This window comes from Sitophilus oryzae, unplaced genomic scaffold (genome assembly GCF_002938485.1).
Source record: "Sitophilus oryzae breed Bouriz unplaced genomic scaffold, Soryzae_2.0 scaffold_845_pilon_pilon, whole genome shotgun sequence".
Taxonomy (NCBI): Eukaryota; Metazoa; Arthropoda; class Insecta; order Coleoptera; family Curculionidae; genus Sitophilus; species Sitophilus oryzae.
In genome coordinates, this window is record NW_022147467.1 from 1,636,253 (window position 1) to 1,653,627 (window position 17,375).

The 17,375-nt window shown below is 32.8% G+C and overlaps 2 protein-coding genes across 3 annotated transcripts in view; both read right to left on the reverse strand.

Moving 5' to 3' along the window:
* The window catches only part of LOC115889719 (otoferlin-like), a 274,808-nt gene that overhangs the window by 183,383 nt on the left and 74,050 nt on the right, over window positions 1-17,375 (reverse strand). The gene's annotated exons all lie outside the window — the stretch shown is intronic.
* LOC115889720 lies at window positions 8,271-11,057 on the reverse strand. The gene is made up of 4 exons (XM_030909787.1): window positions 10,780-11,057; window positions 10,476-10,553; window positions 10,332-10,424; window positions 8,271-10,242 (listed from the first exon to the last, which is right to left on the reverse strand). The coding sequence occupies exons 1-4, from the start codon at window positions 10,813-10,815 to the stop codon at window positions 8,359-8,361; spliced, it is 2,091 nt and encodes a 696-aa protein (XP_030765647.1). The 5' UTR covers window positions 10,816-11,057; the 3' UTR covers window positions 8,271-8,358.

The window sequence follows — 17,375 nt, forward strand, 5'->3', positions numbered from 1 at the left end:
AGGATGTTTCAATACCCCGGAGGAAAACTTCGCTTCTATAGTAAAAATTAAAGTTTGAATTTTTAAGGGTAAACATACTTCGAAATCTTTAAGTGTTAGTACCAGTTTGGTTTAAGCGTTTGATGTTGTTTAAGCAGAAACAGACTTTGTCATATTCTAAAATGACACTCTGTGGTATTTTGATTTACAAGTTGTCCTGTAGTGCAGAGATCTCGTCAACCAGTTCCGAGATCGTAGGTTCTAATACTACGGTAGTGGTTACATCAGTCAACTTTTTATTTAATATATAATATATAATAATAGCTCCCGTATATAGCGTTTAACGCTTTGGGAGTAGCAAGGTACAGCTTGCCATACTAGAGCCGTTCGGTATACAAGGAAAGTAATGTGGCTAGCACTACGCTTCAACCGCCTATTATTACCTCAGCATTGTGAATCCCAAGTACTAATTTAAGGCTGAGTCGACCTAGATACCCAAAATATTTTTATTTTATTAAAAATAGTCGGCTGATGAAATACCGGCTGTGGAATTCGAACCCACAACCTTTGAATTGGTAGACGAGGCTGTACCTCCTGAAGGAATAATGTATCTGTCGTCCACATTCCTGGATTCATTTTAGTCACCTCGAATAGTTTGTCGTAGTTGTTAAGGGGGATTATTTGGTCCCATCTCATTTTTTTCAATTTCCCATATATGAGTGTCCCGTTTCCATCCTTTTTATTAGAGACAATGTACTTTGATGTCGATTGAGTCCTATTCTTGGTTCCGTTTAGATCACTCTGTGAAGAGGCTGAAGGTCCAGGAGCACCTCTATTGATGCTCTGGGCGTCAAACGTAAAGGTGTTTATTGAATAATGCTGGCTGATTGCCGATATTGGAGTCTTCAGTGGTTGGTCTACCTCACCCACGAATGCACTCAATTCGTTTACTGGTGAATGCTTTGTTGTAGTATATGAGCTTAGTAGTTTTAGAATTTAAATTAGGTCTCACTTGATAGAGACTACCAATTTAAAATTAAAATTTGTCTAAGAAGATATTATATTGCCAACTAAAAGTATATAGTGTTACAGTTGAGGGTTGGAACCTTTGGTGTTACACAGCAAAATAAAAACACTAAATCACCACAATACACCAAAACACTTTTACTTTTACACTGGACGCGCGTTTCGCTAACCATGTTAGCATCATCAGCAGATGATTATAAACTAAAGTACAATCTACAAGTTGAGCGTTTATATACTCGCTCAGTGGGCACCGAGTAGGCGTGGCAAAATCTAGCCAACCGAGTCAGACGTGGGCTCTGTAAAAGTAAAAGTGTTTTGGTGTATTGTGGTGATTTAGTGTTTTATTTTGCAGTATATAGTGTTAGTGTCTTATAATATAAATATACAAGGCCACAGCAGTATTCTTGGAAGATTACCGAAAGATATTATTGCTGGACCATCAGGCTGATCATGCGGACTGATCAGGACCATCTAATACCTAGGTTGGAACTTGGCAAGAACTTTCTAGTCAGAATTCCAACCAGAAAGGAGTGGGAGACTCACATACTACTGAAGAAATTTGATATTGCGCTATGTACTGACGGATCCAAGATGGGTTCAGGTGTAGGTTCGGGAGTGTTCTTGAAGGGTCTTGACATCGCAAAATCTTACCGGCTTCCGGATGGATCAAGTGTTTTCCAGGCAGAGATACTTGCCATTTGGAAGACCTGCGAATGGTTGAGCGAGGAGACACTTTGTGGGCGGGAAAACGGCACTAATCACTGACAACCAAGCAGCCATGTCGGCGCTGAACTCATCTACCATATCCTCCAAATAGTCAAAAAAACGTACGACAAGTTATCCTACATGGCAAGTAGGTAGGATATAACCTTGCTTTGGGTTCCAGGCCACAGGAACATTGAAGGGAACGAACGCGCTGATGAACTTGCAAGGCAAGGATCGTGCCTTGAGCTACATGCAGCAGAGGAAGTTTTTACTTCCCTCAGTACCATAAAAAAGACATTTACCACCATTTTCTGTCTATGGTGAACAGTAGATAAAAAATTTTAAGCACCTGCAGGATAGCCAAGAAAACTTCATCCAAATACGACCTTAAGAAATCGGGAGAGCTCATAACTAAGTCCCGTCGCATCACTTAATGCGATAAATTGTATTAATAATAAGGATATTGTCAGGCTTACGGCGGTATATATGCGACACTGGCGAACATGCGGCGAGAATGGGCATCCCTTTTAACGAAGTTTGCCGAAGCTGCAAGGACCCGAAGGAAGAGGAAACGGTTCTGCATTTCCTGTGCCGTTGTCTGGCTTTGTATAGGACCCACAACCGTTTCCTCGCTGGTTACAGCTTGGTAAATCTTAAAGATGTTGCTAGGAAGAGTATAACGGACGTCACCCGTTACCTTAATGCCACAGAATGGTTATAAACAGTTAACAGTCCAACTTTTCCATCCCTAGGGATAGGGTCTCAGAGCGAGTGGTATCAACGACAATTCTGCTAATTGGAGTTTGACAACCAGTCGTTCTCGCCACTTCAACCAACCAACCAATCAACCAACCATAAATATATAAATGTACAGAGATAATCAAAATGAAGCCATTTTTTGCGCTATTACAAATTTTAAAACTTCACTAACTGTACCTCCTTTTGTATTTAAATTTGTATTATCCATTCTTTATTCTCGGAAAGCTTAATAAAGAGTTCCATATTTCTGTAATATTACGTCAAATTCCCTCACGGTTTCGTATTTACTTAAGCAAAAAGGATCCCGTTTAAGCAAGCAGAGTCTAATTAAGTCTCAATAGACTTTGCCGCGCGTATTTTCAAATAGAATAAATAAAACGAATTAAAGCGCTCTTTTGAATACGACTGAAGAAACGGTTTACGCGAGATAATATCGCCCCAGCCTGATTAAGGCTATTTAAACTTTAATTCCGTATGTCAATTGGTCTTAAAGCAGACTCTAAAAGAGATTATTAAAATTAAATTTGCTTAATTCCTTGTTTTTAAGCAGGTACAACGAGACAAAGCAGGTGTTGATTTTAATAATCAGTCCGTAGATTTATTTTACGTGAATTAAGAAGTTATATACTGGGTTGTCCGAATTGTATTCGGGAAACTTCCTGCAGATACAAATAAGTAAAAAAGTTCGTATAAATTTATGTCCTAAAATGCTTCGTTTCGCAGATACAGGGTGTAAAAATTAAATTTTTATTTCGTTTTTTGTATGAGTGTTTTTTGATATAAAAAATTTGATTTCGGTGTCAATATGACTCCTATTTCTAGGGGGCGCCAGGTGTCCTGCCCATTGTCATTTGAGGGATTTGACTCTCTGTATTACACCTATTACTCGGGTCTTTTGTCGTATCCAGTCTATTCTTTTACGATCTCTCTTCATTACTCCCAGCATATTTCGAATTTCTACATCTTGTATTTCTGAAACGAAGCATTTTAGCATATTACATTAATTTATACGAGCTTTTTTATTTATTTTTATCTGGCAGAATATACTGCCGAAGTTTCCCGAATACAATTCGGATCACCCTGTATATTATTTAAGAACAATTTTTACGCAATACTTGTAGACTACCGGGTGATCAGCTAAGAATGGACACCGGATTTTAACTCAAAAACAGCGTACAGCTTTGGAGAAAAAAAATCTCATAAGTAAATTTCTGAGTCTCTTATTCTAAAAGAGAAATCCCTGTAAATTATTTTCAAATTCAAAAAATGTCGACCAGAAAGCGTATTTGTTACGGCTAATTAGAAAACAAGATTTTTCTCAAAAATATGTATTAAAAATTGGTATTTTTTTGACGTAACTTGCTTGATCTCATAAAATAAAGTTGTGGGTAAAAAGAAAGAAAGGAAAAAAAATGAAAGCTTGGAGTCCAGAATGATTCCTAAATATTTTGTTTCCCTAGCAAGTACAAGTGTCTTCCCTTCCAGCTTTGGTAGCGTAACTTGGGTATCTTGTATTTTCTTGTAAATAGAATGAGTTCGTTTTTGACTGGATTGATGCCCAAACCATTACTTTTTGCCCATTCCGTTAGCTTTTTCAGAGAAGATTCCATGATGTCACTGATCGTCTGCAAGTCTTTACCCACAATCAGTATTACCCATTCGCCGTCGGCGTCGTCTGCATATGCCTTCATCCTAATTCCCTTTATTGTCAGAGAGGTCAGGATCGGGTTCATTACAATCAACCACAGCAGAGGTGATAATGCCCCTCCTTGTGGCGTGCCTCTTGTTGCGCGCTTTTTGGTTGATCTGTTTCCTATGTCCGATGTGATTATCCTGTTCTCTAGCATAGTTTTAGGTCTATAAGGTTAAAAAAGAATAACGCAAAACTATTAATGCGTCCAAATTTTCATCTCTCAGTGTCAACGTATTTTATTACATAAAAAAAACCTGCCGAAGAGAAACATCTCTCAGATTCAACTCTTGTAGCCTAAATGGTTAATACAATTTTGAATCCCTTTTCAAAATTACGTCCCTGAATACCACCATTTACATATGATTCAATTTCTTAAGAAATGATATCGGACAATCGCGTCTTATCACTTTTTGGTTCCTATTGGACATGGGCTCCGAACATTGTTGGAATGTCTTCTGCAGTTTAATCTCCAAGAGGTCAATTCCTTTTTTCTCAGAACTTCGGCAATGGGACATCCCCGTCGTTGTTGATGCTGATTTCTGTTCTGAGTGTATCTCATTGTTCTTTTTCTCATTGTCGAGCTCTAGCCTGATCAAGAGTGTTTCTAATTCAGATTTAATTAGGGAAATATTCGTTAATGTTTTGAAGAAATCATCTAGTTTAGAGTTTATACAGGGTGAGTTTCCTACGATGTTCTCTATGGGCATCTCGGAAACTACTGGAGATAGAGAGTCGGTTAAATGGGGAAAGTATTGCAGTTTTGTGGAGTCATAAATATGCGCCTTTCAGATTTTTAAAAAATTCATGGCTTACTAGATATTTTGGAAAAAACAAATTTGGGCTATTTTAAAAATTGTCCCTAATTCCATTATAAGCTATTTTAGACAAAAAGTTTTCAGATAAAAGTTATAGATAATCACAAGACTGGGTCCTCCGTTTTTTTCTAAAGCCTGTCACTTTTGACATATGACACAAACATGGGTTTTTTTAAATGGAAACCATAGTTGGCCATGACTTCATAAAAAGCGCCATTTTTTAAGCTTTTTAGTGATATAAGCTATAATATATTTTCTTCGAAAAATTACTGAGTTATAGCCAATTCTTATCATTTTAAAGAATTTCACTTAGGTAGCCATGGAAACAAGTTCAATCGCCATTGCTCTCAGAAATGTGAAGCTGTCACATCCAAACTTTGTAAATTAAAATAAGTGAAATTGTTTAAAAATGATAAGAATTGGCTATAACTCGTAATTTTTCAAAGAAAAGATATTATAGCTTATATCACTAAAAAGCTTAAAAAATGGCGCTTTTTATGAAGTCATGGCCAACTATGGTTTCCATTTAAAAAAACCTATGTTTGTGTCATATGTCAAAAGTGACAGGTTTTAGAAAAAAACGGAGGACACAGTCTCATTAAGGATGTGATTATCTACAACTTTTATCTGAAAACTTTTTTTCTAAAATAGCTTATAATGGAATTAGGGACAATTTTTAAAATAGCCGAAATTTGTTTTTTTCAAAATATCTAGTAAGCCATGAACTTTTTTAAAAATCTGAAAGGCGCATATTTATGACCCCACAAAACTGCAATTCTTTCCCCATTTAACCGACTCTCTATCTCCAGTAGTTTCCGAGATACCCATAGAGGACATGATAGGAAACTCACCCTGTATAAAGTCGGGATTTACGTTGATTATTTTAATTTCCAGAAAGCGAAATGAAGCAAATTAATATAACATACATAAAAAATCGGTATTAAAAAAGAAGTTCATGTTAATATCGTTTAGTTGCTATTTTCCAGGTTTGTTCGTTCTTTTCTTTGCGGTTCGTGTTTTACCTGTTGTTTACATTTTCTTGTTATTTTTATTAAGTTTCTATTGTTCGGCTCACTTTTAATATAACAACGAAGGTGTGATTTTCAACAATATGTAACACTGGTCCAAAACAAATACAAAGTGGATGCAAATATTCTAATACCAAGGTCGTTAGTCGGTAAATGTTTAGGCAGGAATTCTAGGAGACGAATTATTAAATCGTTTATTCTTAATAAACTGAATGGAATCAACCCAAGTAGCATTTTCACGACTTGCGACCACATGTTTACTAAACACAACGTTGGATTAGTTACAAAAAATAGTTAGCTCCGTACCTTGGGTATTAAAATAAATGTAAACGTTGTTGTAACGTTGTGCCGACGTTGAACTAGTACTACAGCAAAGTAAAAGCTTCTGCGACGTCGAATAAACGTTGTCTTGTAACCTTTTTTGCTTAAGTGATCTTTAGGTGATTCGGACAACGTAGTTACAATGTTGGGCAATAAAGAGTTTTCCGACGTCACTTTCAGGACCTATTCCAACGTTATGCAAACGTCGTCTGTTTTACTAATTTCAACGTTGTTTAGATTTCCTTATTCTTACGTTGGTAGGACGTCGAGCCACTACCTTTTTGCAACTGTATTGAACCATAACCTTAAATCTTAAATTTTCACTTCATTGTTCTGTTCATCAGACAGTTCGGTGCTGTTTTTGTTTTTATAAAAAAACTTAATTAAAATGGGACATAAGAAAGGTACATATAAAACTAAATTTAAATATATATCGACATATTACCGATACTTTATTCACTCCCTCGTTTATTTAGAATATAGAGGGCGGCACAAGCTAGATTCTAGGATGACTAAATTAGGCAATCTTGCGACTAGTATACTACCTGTTAAGGATGAACTGCGACTTTATTAGTCCAGTATGCGACTACTCGAACTACTCCATCTTAATCTCCAAAACAACAAAGTGAAAGTCGCCATGTTGTTGAATAAGAAAATGTTTCGTTCCTAAAATAGCAATTCCTGCTTTTTGAATACATTAACTTGAAATATTTGGCCCTAAACACCACGCGGAAACAATTTTTTCGACTGCGAATAAATTATTCTCATTTTACTAAAAAAAATTCAAGAAATTTTTTAAAACTTCTTTAATTTTAAGGCCCATTAGTATTTTTCAAAGTAGAAACAATATATTTATCAATAAAGTTGTTTTCGTTTAACTTTTTTGCCTTGGGTAACGAGTTACAGAGTCGGTTAGTGTTTCAATAATTATGATCTTCAAACATCCTCCACACTTAAATACTTTTGTTTTGTTTTCCTTTTCTGCCATCCGGCATATGTCTCTAACTAAATCATAAAAATAATATTTTTACTATAATTATCCCAATTTAGGATAAAACGCGACTTAGACGCCATATTATTATAGTTTTGTATTTCTGTGAATTAGGATTTTAAACAACGTTGAAGTTTGTACTAAATTAGGCTGCTAGCCAACGTCGGTATCCAACGTCGTTTCGACCCAAAAATTATTCTCCAAACTAGTGCAGACTAGGGTTGGTACGAGGTTGTGCCGACGTTGAGGCCCGACGTTTGGTCGCGTGACACAACGTTGTCCCGACGTCCAAATGCTGCTTGGGAACTATCTACAACTGGATAGTGTTAACGTACAAAGATCCAAGCACCAATTTTTAATTCGGAGATATTTAAGTAAATTATTTTATGGGTTCAAACAAGATTATAAATAAGTATACAGACTTTTTCTTGAAAGTTGCGTTTATAGGCTTATTATATAACCTATTTATAACCAAATAACGCTATATTTATAGGAAATTATAAACTATTACATGCCTTTTTCTGTTGGTTCATTCATACTAATATTATAGTGCAATAAAAAAAAGGGAACCAAACGCCTGGTTCCTTCCACAAAAACCCCCTGTTAAAGAAATACAGTCTTCAATTACTATTAAAGTGTAGGATTTACATATATGGTTCCCTATTATAAACTTTAAATTAGATATTCTTCATTTATCTTGATTTTTTTTTCTTAATGTATATGAAACATAGGATGGTTCTTTTTTAGAAAACTTCAAATGCCGTAACAAAGGTTTTACAATATTATGTAAAATGCTTACTAATCCAAATTTTTCTATTGTAGACAGTGTTCAAGAAAAGATATCAACTTTATTTTTACAAATATATTCACAAAAATATTAACAAAAATATGTATTAAACATAATATAGTAAATTGAACATAAATATTTATATATTTGGTATATCTTTGGCCAAATAAAAAAAATAAACATTTAAAAAATAATTTCAATTATGAACACTTAATTGAAATTATTTTTTAAAGATAAACAAAACCATGGAATTTTTAGTCTTCTTGACACTCAAAATCTAAATCTCCGTTATACCCATCGATGTCATCTACAACTTCTTCACTAGATATAAGGGAAGTATAAAAGCCTTGATCTGCTTCTGGAATAAGATGCATGATGGATTTAATATCGTTCAGTTTGGGTGTTGAGACTGGTTTTCCATTAGGGTAAAGTACTGGCAAATTCAGACTAAACACTTCTGACTGTTTGCCTTTTTGTTTTGGCTTAATATCAACCTCTACATAGGCATCTTCATCGTAAGCGAATTTAAAGAATATGCTGTAGGGTGAATTTTTATTAATTTTTATTTCTCTGACATTTAACCAGTTTATTTTCTCACCGATGATATCCTTTTTCCTATTAACAATATTTTTTTCTAATATCTCAGATGATATGAAATCATCATTATTCATGGTATGTATTGTAAAAGGACTCTTCTTCCTCGAGGTCTTTATGACATTAATGTAATCCTGTGGCGTATACAGTCGCTGCTGGTATTTTAACGCCCTTTCAATGTCGCCAAAATCTGAATCATTAGGTAAGAAACTGTGCCCTGATACAAGAAATTTCATGTAAATAGATTGTAAGGATGAAGATTTATTTAAAATATATTTTAATAATAAGCAAAGTTTGATGTTACGATTCTGGCCACCGCAGGAATCTGACCATAGATATAGATCTGTTATGTTTTCTTCCAAATATGTTTCACAGAATTTTTTTATACAAGATCCAACTTCCTGCGCACCTCGGCCAGCAGTACCTTCCGTCCACAGAAAACAGTAAGATTTATCTTGTTTTCCTGAGTGGATGCCCAAATTATACAGCCACAACTGGCGTTTATAAAACATTATATTTGTAGGAATCCTAGGTAGCGGTAATGTTTTTTCTAGGTCGAATGATAGTGTCTGTATATATGCTTTTTCTTTAGCAAGCTTGAAATCGTTATTCATCATGTCTCTTGCTGCCTTGGCAGCTTTTAAATGACATTCAAATTCTGCTTTTTTGTACTGATCTATATTACCTGAAGAACTAAGTGCACTTAGTGTGTCGCATTTGTTGCATGTATCTTTTTTTAGTTTTTTTCTAGTTATATTAAAGTCGGAGTAAAATATTTTTTTATAGGTTGATAGGCTTACCGGATTATTAACTTCTAATTTATATAGGTTATACATACATTCTATGGTCATATCAATAGGTAGGTATTCTCGATCAGTTTGCTCACGCCGATAATGGGATTTGTACTTGGGAATCTTTTTTATGTGGTTCACAACTTCTTGCCTTTGAATATCAGAAATTTTAAAATGCTTTTGGTGCTTTCCACGACTATCCTGCAGTTCAAGTGTTCTAGATTTTTTAAGAGCCGTGTTAACCCTTTTTGTTGAAATGTGTAACGTTCGGACAAATAAATCTCTGCATACTGGAAAGCTTTCCAAATAATATGTCCTTGTAAAATTTCGTTTTAGATTTCCATTTGCTCGTCTTCTCTTTATTGGGTTCTCCTTTACCGAAGAACATATTATGGAATTTTGAAGAGTATACGAGCCAGCTTGCCAGAATTTCTCAAAGATGGCTTTACGTCCTTCCTGATTAACTTTTTCATAACATCTATCTAAGCAATTGCAACGATAATCGAGAAACTCTTTTTTTTCTATGGCTGTACCTCTTTTTGAAGTATGAGGAGAGTTTGAATTTTTTAAAATTTTACGACTTTTATCCGTTTGTTCAGGATATTTTCGTTTTCGACCTTTCCTTGGCCTGCCTTCTTTTGTTGCATTTACATTAGGGCTATCGTTCTCTTCGTCTGAAGATTCCGAAGATGAATAAATAAAATCGGGATCTCTATCATCCTCTACATCATTCTCAAAATTTTCAAATTCTTCCTAAAATGTGGATATGTAAATAATTATTTAGTTAAAATATTTGGTTTATATGTTTTAGTTTCTTTAAAAATAAAATAAAAAATATTTACCCGATCGGTTTCTATCATCAATGCTGATTCTGAATAGCTCAGTTGCTGATTATTGTTTTGGTTATTTATATCGTCGAAAGTAGTAGAAAGAATCTAAAAAACAAGTTTGTTCACTATATTTTAATAACAATTTGTACGATCTACCTTTATTTGATTATTAGAAGAAATAGACACTTGTGTTGTTTCTTCTTTCGTCAATTCATTACTTTGGTCAGTGCGACTCTAAAATAAAAAAAATATGTATATATCATGTAGTATGTAGAAAACGTGCTAAGTTAAAACAAATAAAATTTTAAATTTTAAAAACCACGTTATTTAAAAAAGAACCAAACAACGTCTTAAAGGAACCAAACGCCGCACATATCAAAATTAGGTTATTTAAAATGGAACCACAGATGTATATAATTTTAGGTTATTATACAAAAATATTATTTAAATCTTTACTTACCTCTAAAATATTTTCAGCCTCAAGCATCTGCAGCATCTTTTATCCTCTTGACATCATTTTTTTACTATGTTATCTACAAGGAAGCACTAAAAAAGAACATTTACCGGCACAACATTATCATAGCACGTGCAACGTGTGGTTCTTTTTTCAAAAATGAGATTTTAATAATGGCTGACATCAAAGGTGGAATTTCTGTCGCTAGATGGCAGTACTTCTAATTTTACGGGTGGCTGTTTTTAAAATCATAAGATATTGTATTTGTTTACCAGTCTGTCAAGAAAACTTGATTTTGGCGAAATGGCGCTTGGTTCTTTGTTCGTTAACACTATCCAACTTATAATAGGGAGTGTGCCATTTCAGTATGATGGTGGTCCGGTTGGTTTCTCAATGAATGTATGGAACTTCTTGGATAACATCTTTTTTGGTAGATGCATAGGCAGCATAGGCGGTATATTTTCATGGCCGGCTAGATAACCGGATTTAACATGCCTGAGTCCGTCAATTAAAAGTTACCACTACCTTTTTTAGTTTCCTATACTTTACTTATACTTTTAATTATACTAATATAGTATTTTTGTTTCTTAGAATTTGTTCTCTTAATATCTCCCGTTAGAGAGAACATAGAAATATGCAGTTTACGTCGACTTTTTAAAATATTACACCTTTAAGGCAACTAAGTAAAGTAAAAATCTAGATAAGAATGAAATAAACAGTTTCCCACTTCATTTTTGATATATATTTGCTCGCTTATAGAATATCTACTTATAGAACGCTCGAGAAAAATAAAGTTAATCCTATTTTCTACCCGACCATACGAATACGTCACTGAGGAAATCCATTCGAAAGATCTCTCCACAAACTATAACGTTATTTCCTATTTTGTGCTATAACGTAATCTGATTTGCAATGAATGGTTTTTCCTTAGAGTACTGCTTGGTCTTTTGAAATGTAACAAATAATACGTTGATCAAAAATAGTAAGAAAATATTAAATTATGTTTATTTACTCTATTTGTTGTCTAAAAATAAGAAATATACAGGATGTCCCAGAAATAAGTGCAAGTATTTTAAGGGGTGGTAGATCTCGATAAAAGAAACATTTCTCTTTATTGTTTTTCAAATAAGTCCAAAATAACGGAGTTATTTTACTTTGAAAATTTCCAAAAAAATGATTTTTTGCTAAAATTTTGAGAACCACTGGATCTTTTCTGGATTTTCTTTCTTGTAAATTTAATCTAATACCTATATTGCCATATTATCAAGAAATTATGTTTTTAACTAAAAACTAAAAAAATATCGTGTTTCTGGGGTTGAACTATACTACCAGTTAAAATACTTGCACTTATTTCTGGGACAAGCTGTATAGACATATGCAAAAAGATAAATCTACTAAACCAATTAACAACTAGAAGACACCATATACAGGGTTGTTCACCACATACGACACGGAGTATTGTAGCTAAACGACAAGATTTTTATAAATTGTAAGTTTTGGGTTCGTTGAAGGACTATTAGAGCTACAATTTAAAAATATTTTTACAAGATACAGAGTGTCCCAAATAAATAAAAAATATCAAAGTTGTATTTTTTTAAATGGAACACCCTATATATTATTACATTTTTAGTTTCTACGATTAAAATAAAGGTAAATTTGATTAAGGTTTATTACACTTAAACCTTACCGTTTTTGAAATATTTTCAGTTTTGTGAAATTGCAGTATAAATTTTAAGGCTTCATTTCTCCGAGGGTATCAAAGTTTTTAATACTAAATATTTACTGTAGTTTATTTATTGGTCAGTTATTGTGTTGCAATAATAAAAACTTTATTACCTTATACAGAGTGTCTAAAAATTTATTTTAAATAATTACTGGCTTTAAACGGCAATAACTTGTTTGATTTAAATGGAACACCCTGTATATTTTATGAGAATCAGATGCACAATTTAATTGTCTATCAAATTGTGTTATACCGTTTTTTACCTATCTCTTCAAGTTTCCGTAGAAAATGCATTTTCTTGTAATTTAGAACTCATTTATCAATATACCCATGGAATACTGACATTTTAGGTTATTTTTAAAGATGTACCAAATTTTTAAAGAGTACAAATACTAATATTGTCGATATAGTTCGTTCATTTCATTAAAACATAAATAAAACTGTTTAAATATTTGTTAAAGAGGACCAATTAATATGAGTCCAGTATTCGAATTACATTAATTGACTGTTTGCGTTGATTAATAATAATTGCTCCAAATACTAAAAAACTGAATTATGTATGTGTATTAGACAGTGTGGTAAAAAGTAACACCTTAAAAATTATATTTAATTTTTTGACAAATGCTTATTTATAACAACAGAGACGTTCATTTTCATACCTTATTATCATATTGATTTCTGATTCAAATCCACATTTATTTAGAATAATTTATTAACGAACACAATTAAGTATGTAGTTAATTAGTATTTGGGCGGAAATACTAGTGGTGTATTTAATTAATAGTATAGTCTTTTATAAAGATTTAAATAGTTTTCTTTTTGTATACAAATGGACTAGTAATATTATAGTTTTACTAAAAACGATAATATTACTAGCCTGTAGATTTTGTACATTTGTTGTTTTAAAAACAATCTAAAATGTCAATATTCCATGGGTATATTGATAAATGTGGTATAAATTATAAGAAAATGCATTTTCTATGAAAACTTGAAAGAATAGGTATAATACAATTTGATAGACAATTAAATTGTGCATCTGATTCTCATAAGATATACAGGGTGTTCTATTTAAAGTAAATAAGTTATTGCCGTTTAGAGCTAGTAATTATTTAAAATAAATTTTTAGACACTCTGTATAAGGTAGTATAATTTTTATTATTGCAACACAATAACTGATCAATAAATAAACTTCAGTAAATATTTAGTATTAAAAACTTTGATATCCTCGGAGAAATGAAGCCTTAAAATTTATACTGCAATTTCGCAAAATTGAAAATATGTCAAAAACGGTAAGGTTTTAGTGTAATAAACCTTAATCAAATTTACCTTTATTTTAATCGTAGAAACTAAAAATATAGTAATATACAGGGTGTTCCATTTAAAAAAATACAACTTTGATATTTTTTATTTATTTGGGACACTCTGTATCTTGTAAAAATATTTTTAAATTGTAGCTCTAATAGTCCTTCAACGAACCCAAAACTTACAATTTGTAAAAATCTAATCGTTTAGCTACAATACTCAGTGTCGTATGTGGTGAACAACCCTGTAGATGCATTTCTGAATAAACAGAGTTAAAGCACTCTGCAGAAATAAAATCGTACCAGGTCACTTGTTTGTTTATCAAAATATTGTTTAGAGTCATCCTGAATTGTCGAACATTGAAAGATTTAAATTATTTATTCAATGTTTCTAATTCTTGTATGTTTTCCTAATTAATATAAAAATATTCAAAAAAATGTAAACTCCAAATTGCAGATTGTTATGTTGCTTCAGGTTGTTTCAAAAAATTGACAAACATATATTTATATAAAAATATATCTCTTAAACTCTGACTTTGCGCTTTATTCGATTGATGTTTGGAGATATTTATTCCTGGAAACGACACTTTCTTTTCAAATTTTATTCCAATTCGGTACTCAAAAATTCAATAAACGTAAGCTTCTCTTGAGAGAACGTGCCTTTGAATATAAAAGATATTTTCTTGGCAAGAAATAAAATAATATTATTATGTTTTAAGAGCAGGGTTGACTGAATCTACTGAACGTAGTAAAAGGCCTCACACAATTGAAGTTTTGAAAATATGGTTTTAAAAATATAAAGTCCTAGAAATTTAAAGTAATGGGCATGATCTGTCAAAGCAATTAAATTGGTATTTTTTAAACAAAACTCTGTTTCGCGGACGATCAGGTGCTCATAGCACAAGATTACAATGGCATAAATTATATGACGCAAAATCTTATAGAAGAATATCAGAAATGGGGACTCGAGATCAATACTAACAAAACACAATATACAGGGTAGTCCGAACTGTAATCCGGAAACTTCGGCGGTATATTCTGCAGAAGAAAAAATAAGTAAAAAGGTCGTATAAACGTATGTCCTAAAATGCTTAGTTTCGGAGATACAGGGTGTAGAAGTTTCATTTTTATTTCTATTACTTTCAAATAATTTCTAAAGTAATATTAATATTAGGATGACAATTGGTGGCTGGGAGTTTTTTGAAATTACAACATTTTCTACGTAAAAAAAGTCTCTTGGTAAAAATCGTTACGAGTAATGATTCTCGAGATATTTGGAACCGATATTATCAATACCTGTCATCAATGACATAAATTAAACATGTTGGCTAAATAGTTATTAATCTGAAATCATAAATACGAAATGTATTTGTGCCAAAAGTTCAACAGAAATTGTTTTATCATCAGTTTTTCGAAGAAAAATTTACTATTAATTTAAAAAAATTAAAAGTTTTCAAATTTATCATTTCAATGAAAAACTATCTACTCAACATATTATTTTTTGTCAATAAAGATATGTATTGACTATTTTCATTCTAAATATCTTGAGAACGGTTGCTTGTAATTAATTGTATTTACGTAAAAAATCACGGAAATATATATTTTTTCACTCAGTTGTTTTATACAGGGACGGACGAAAAGTTATTTCTCTTCAAAAGAGTTAAAACACATATCGGTGACGCCCCGTACAAATAGGAGTTATATTGACTTCAAAATCAAATTTCTCATGTGAAAAAACTAACAGACACCGATTTTCATCCAAATATTGACGTTACTTCAGAAATTATTTGGTAAAAATCGAAATAAAAATGAAACTTCTACACCCTGTATCTCTGAAACTAAGCATTTTAGAACATACATATATACAAACCTTTTTATTTATTTTTTCTGTGGAATACGCTGCCAAAGTTTCCGGAATACAGTTCGGACCACCCTGTATATGAATATCGAAGAGAACGTAGTACTAGAAGGGAAACAAATCAAGTGCTGCACACAGTACAAATATTTGCATCAATTTTGCAGTAATTAAAGAATGAAACCAACTTGGAAAGAATGCTATTACGGTATTAAATGGGATACTGTGCGACAGAAACACAAACAAAAAATCATCAAGATAATCACATACAGCTGTGAAGCATGGCCAATTAAAAAGACAACAAAGCGAATACTAGAAGCTAGAGATGAATTTTTGGAGGAGAGCAGCAGGCAAATCAAGACTCTCGTATGAATAACGAATGAACGCATTAAGAGAGATTGGAAGTTAAACATACAATAGTGGACAAGATAAAGAACAGACAACTCATATGGTACGGACATATCTAAAGAATGGCAGATATAAGCATCCCAAAGCAAATCGAAAACTGAAATCCTGTAGGAAAAAGAAAATCGGGTAGACCGAGAAGAAGTGGGCAGGAAGGAATTGACACTTTTATGGAGAAAAGAGCTCTCGGAGACGGTGCATGGAGACAGGTATGGAGAGATGGCATCGGAAGACGTAGGGCATTTTAATATATATATTAGCCGGTTTAAAACGTTTTTCTACGTTGTCCGATACCCAATTTCCAGCCTGTTCTATTTGTACAATCCTCTGTTAACATGTTTCTTTCACTTATAGCTTTGTGTACGCTTTTTTGCCATTCCAGTTTCGGTCTCCCTTTTTTCTTCTGCCCTTTGGTTGTGACTTTCGCTCTACATGCCCGTACCAGATCAGCTGCTTTCTCTCTGTGTGTGCTCTCCTGTGTTATCGTTCCATCTATACCCATTTGTTGTTTTATGGTATTGTTTATTATTCGTTGTTTTCTGGAAATTCCCATTGATCTTCGAATGGTATCCATTTCTACGGCCTCTATCCTCTTCTTGTATTTCTCAGTTATTCTCCAAGTTTCTGCTCCATATAGAAGGCTTTATCATGGTTTCATATATATTGAATTTTCTTCGCTTTGTTAAGACATCCGATTATTTTTTTTCGCGTTAATAATCCTTTTCTCTTTTTCTCTGCCATCAGTTCCAGTGTTATCAAATGTAATTCCCATATTCATACTCTTGACACTGAATAATATATGTATATGACACTGAATAATATATGTATACTCTTGACAATGAATATTTTAAATCAATTAATATATATCTTTTTACCTACGGGTACTGAAACAAAGAGAAACGCATGAACTTCCCCTGCGGTAAATATCTTGTTACTCACGAGCACCAACTATTAGTAGGCGTGTCACTCAGTTCATTGTAGGCAAGACTGAGTGTCTGGGCGACAGGCAGTAGCCCTGGTTAAACTGCGCAAACTGGTCTGCACTGTTAGCATGTGTTAAAGAACTAAGCGTCTGTGGGTGCCCTCATTTTATTAAAAAAAGATCAATTTTTAGATTATCAATACAGAAAATACAAAATTATACATTTCAATTTTAAGGAAATACAAAAACTTTTATTTTTTTTAATAATATAAAATAAATAAATAAGTAAAAGTAAGCTTTTAGAAGAGATATTTAAATAAATCTAAAAAATAATTCTCTAAACGCTTTTTACACCTTCATATTTATGATTTTTATGACTGAAAATGATTCAATAGA

Bases quoted from the DNA above. Each gene is read 5' to 3' on its own strand.
- LOC115889720 (XM_030909787.1), bottom strand. From the start codon at position 10,815: ATGCTGCAGATGCTTGAGGCTGAAAATATTTTAGAG. The intron at 10,554-10,779 runs GTAAGTAAAGAT...TTTTTATTTTAG, and splicing joins AGGCTGAAAATATTTTAGAG to AGTCGCACTGACCAAAGTAA. The intron at 10,243-10,331 runs GTAAATATTTTT...TCCACATTTTAG, and splicing joins TGATGATAGAAACCGATCGG to GAAGAATTTGAAAATTTTGA.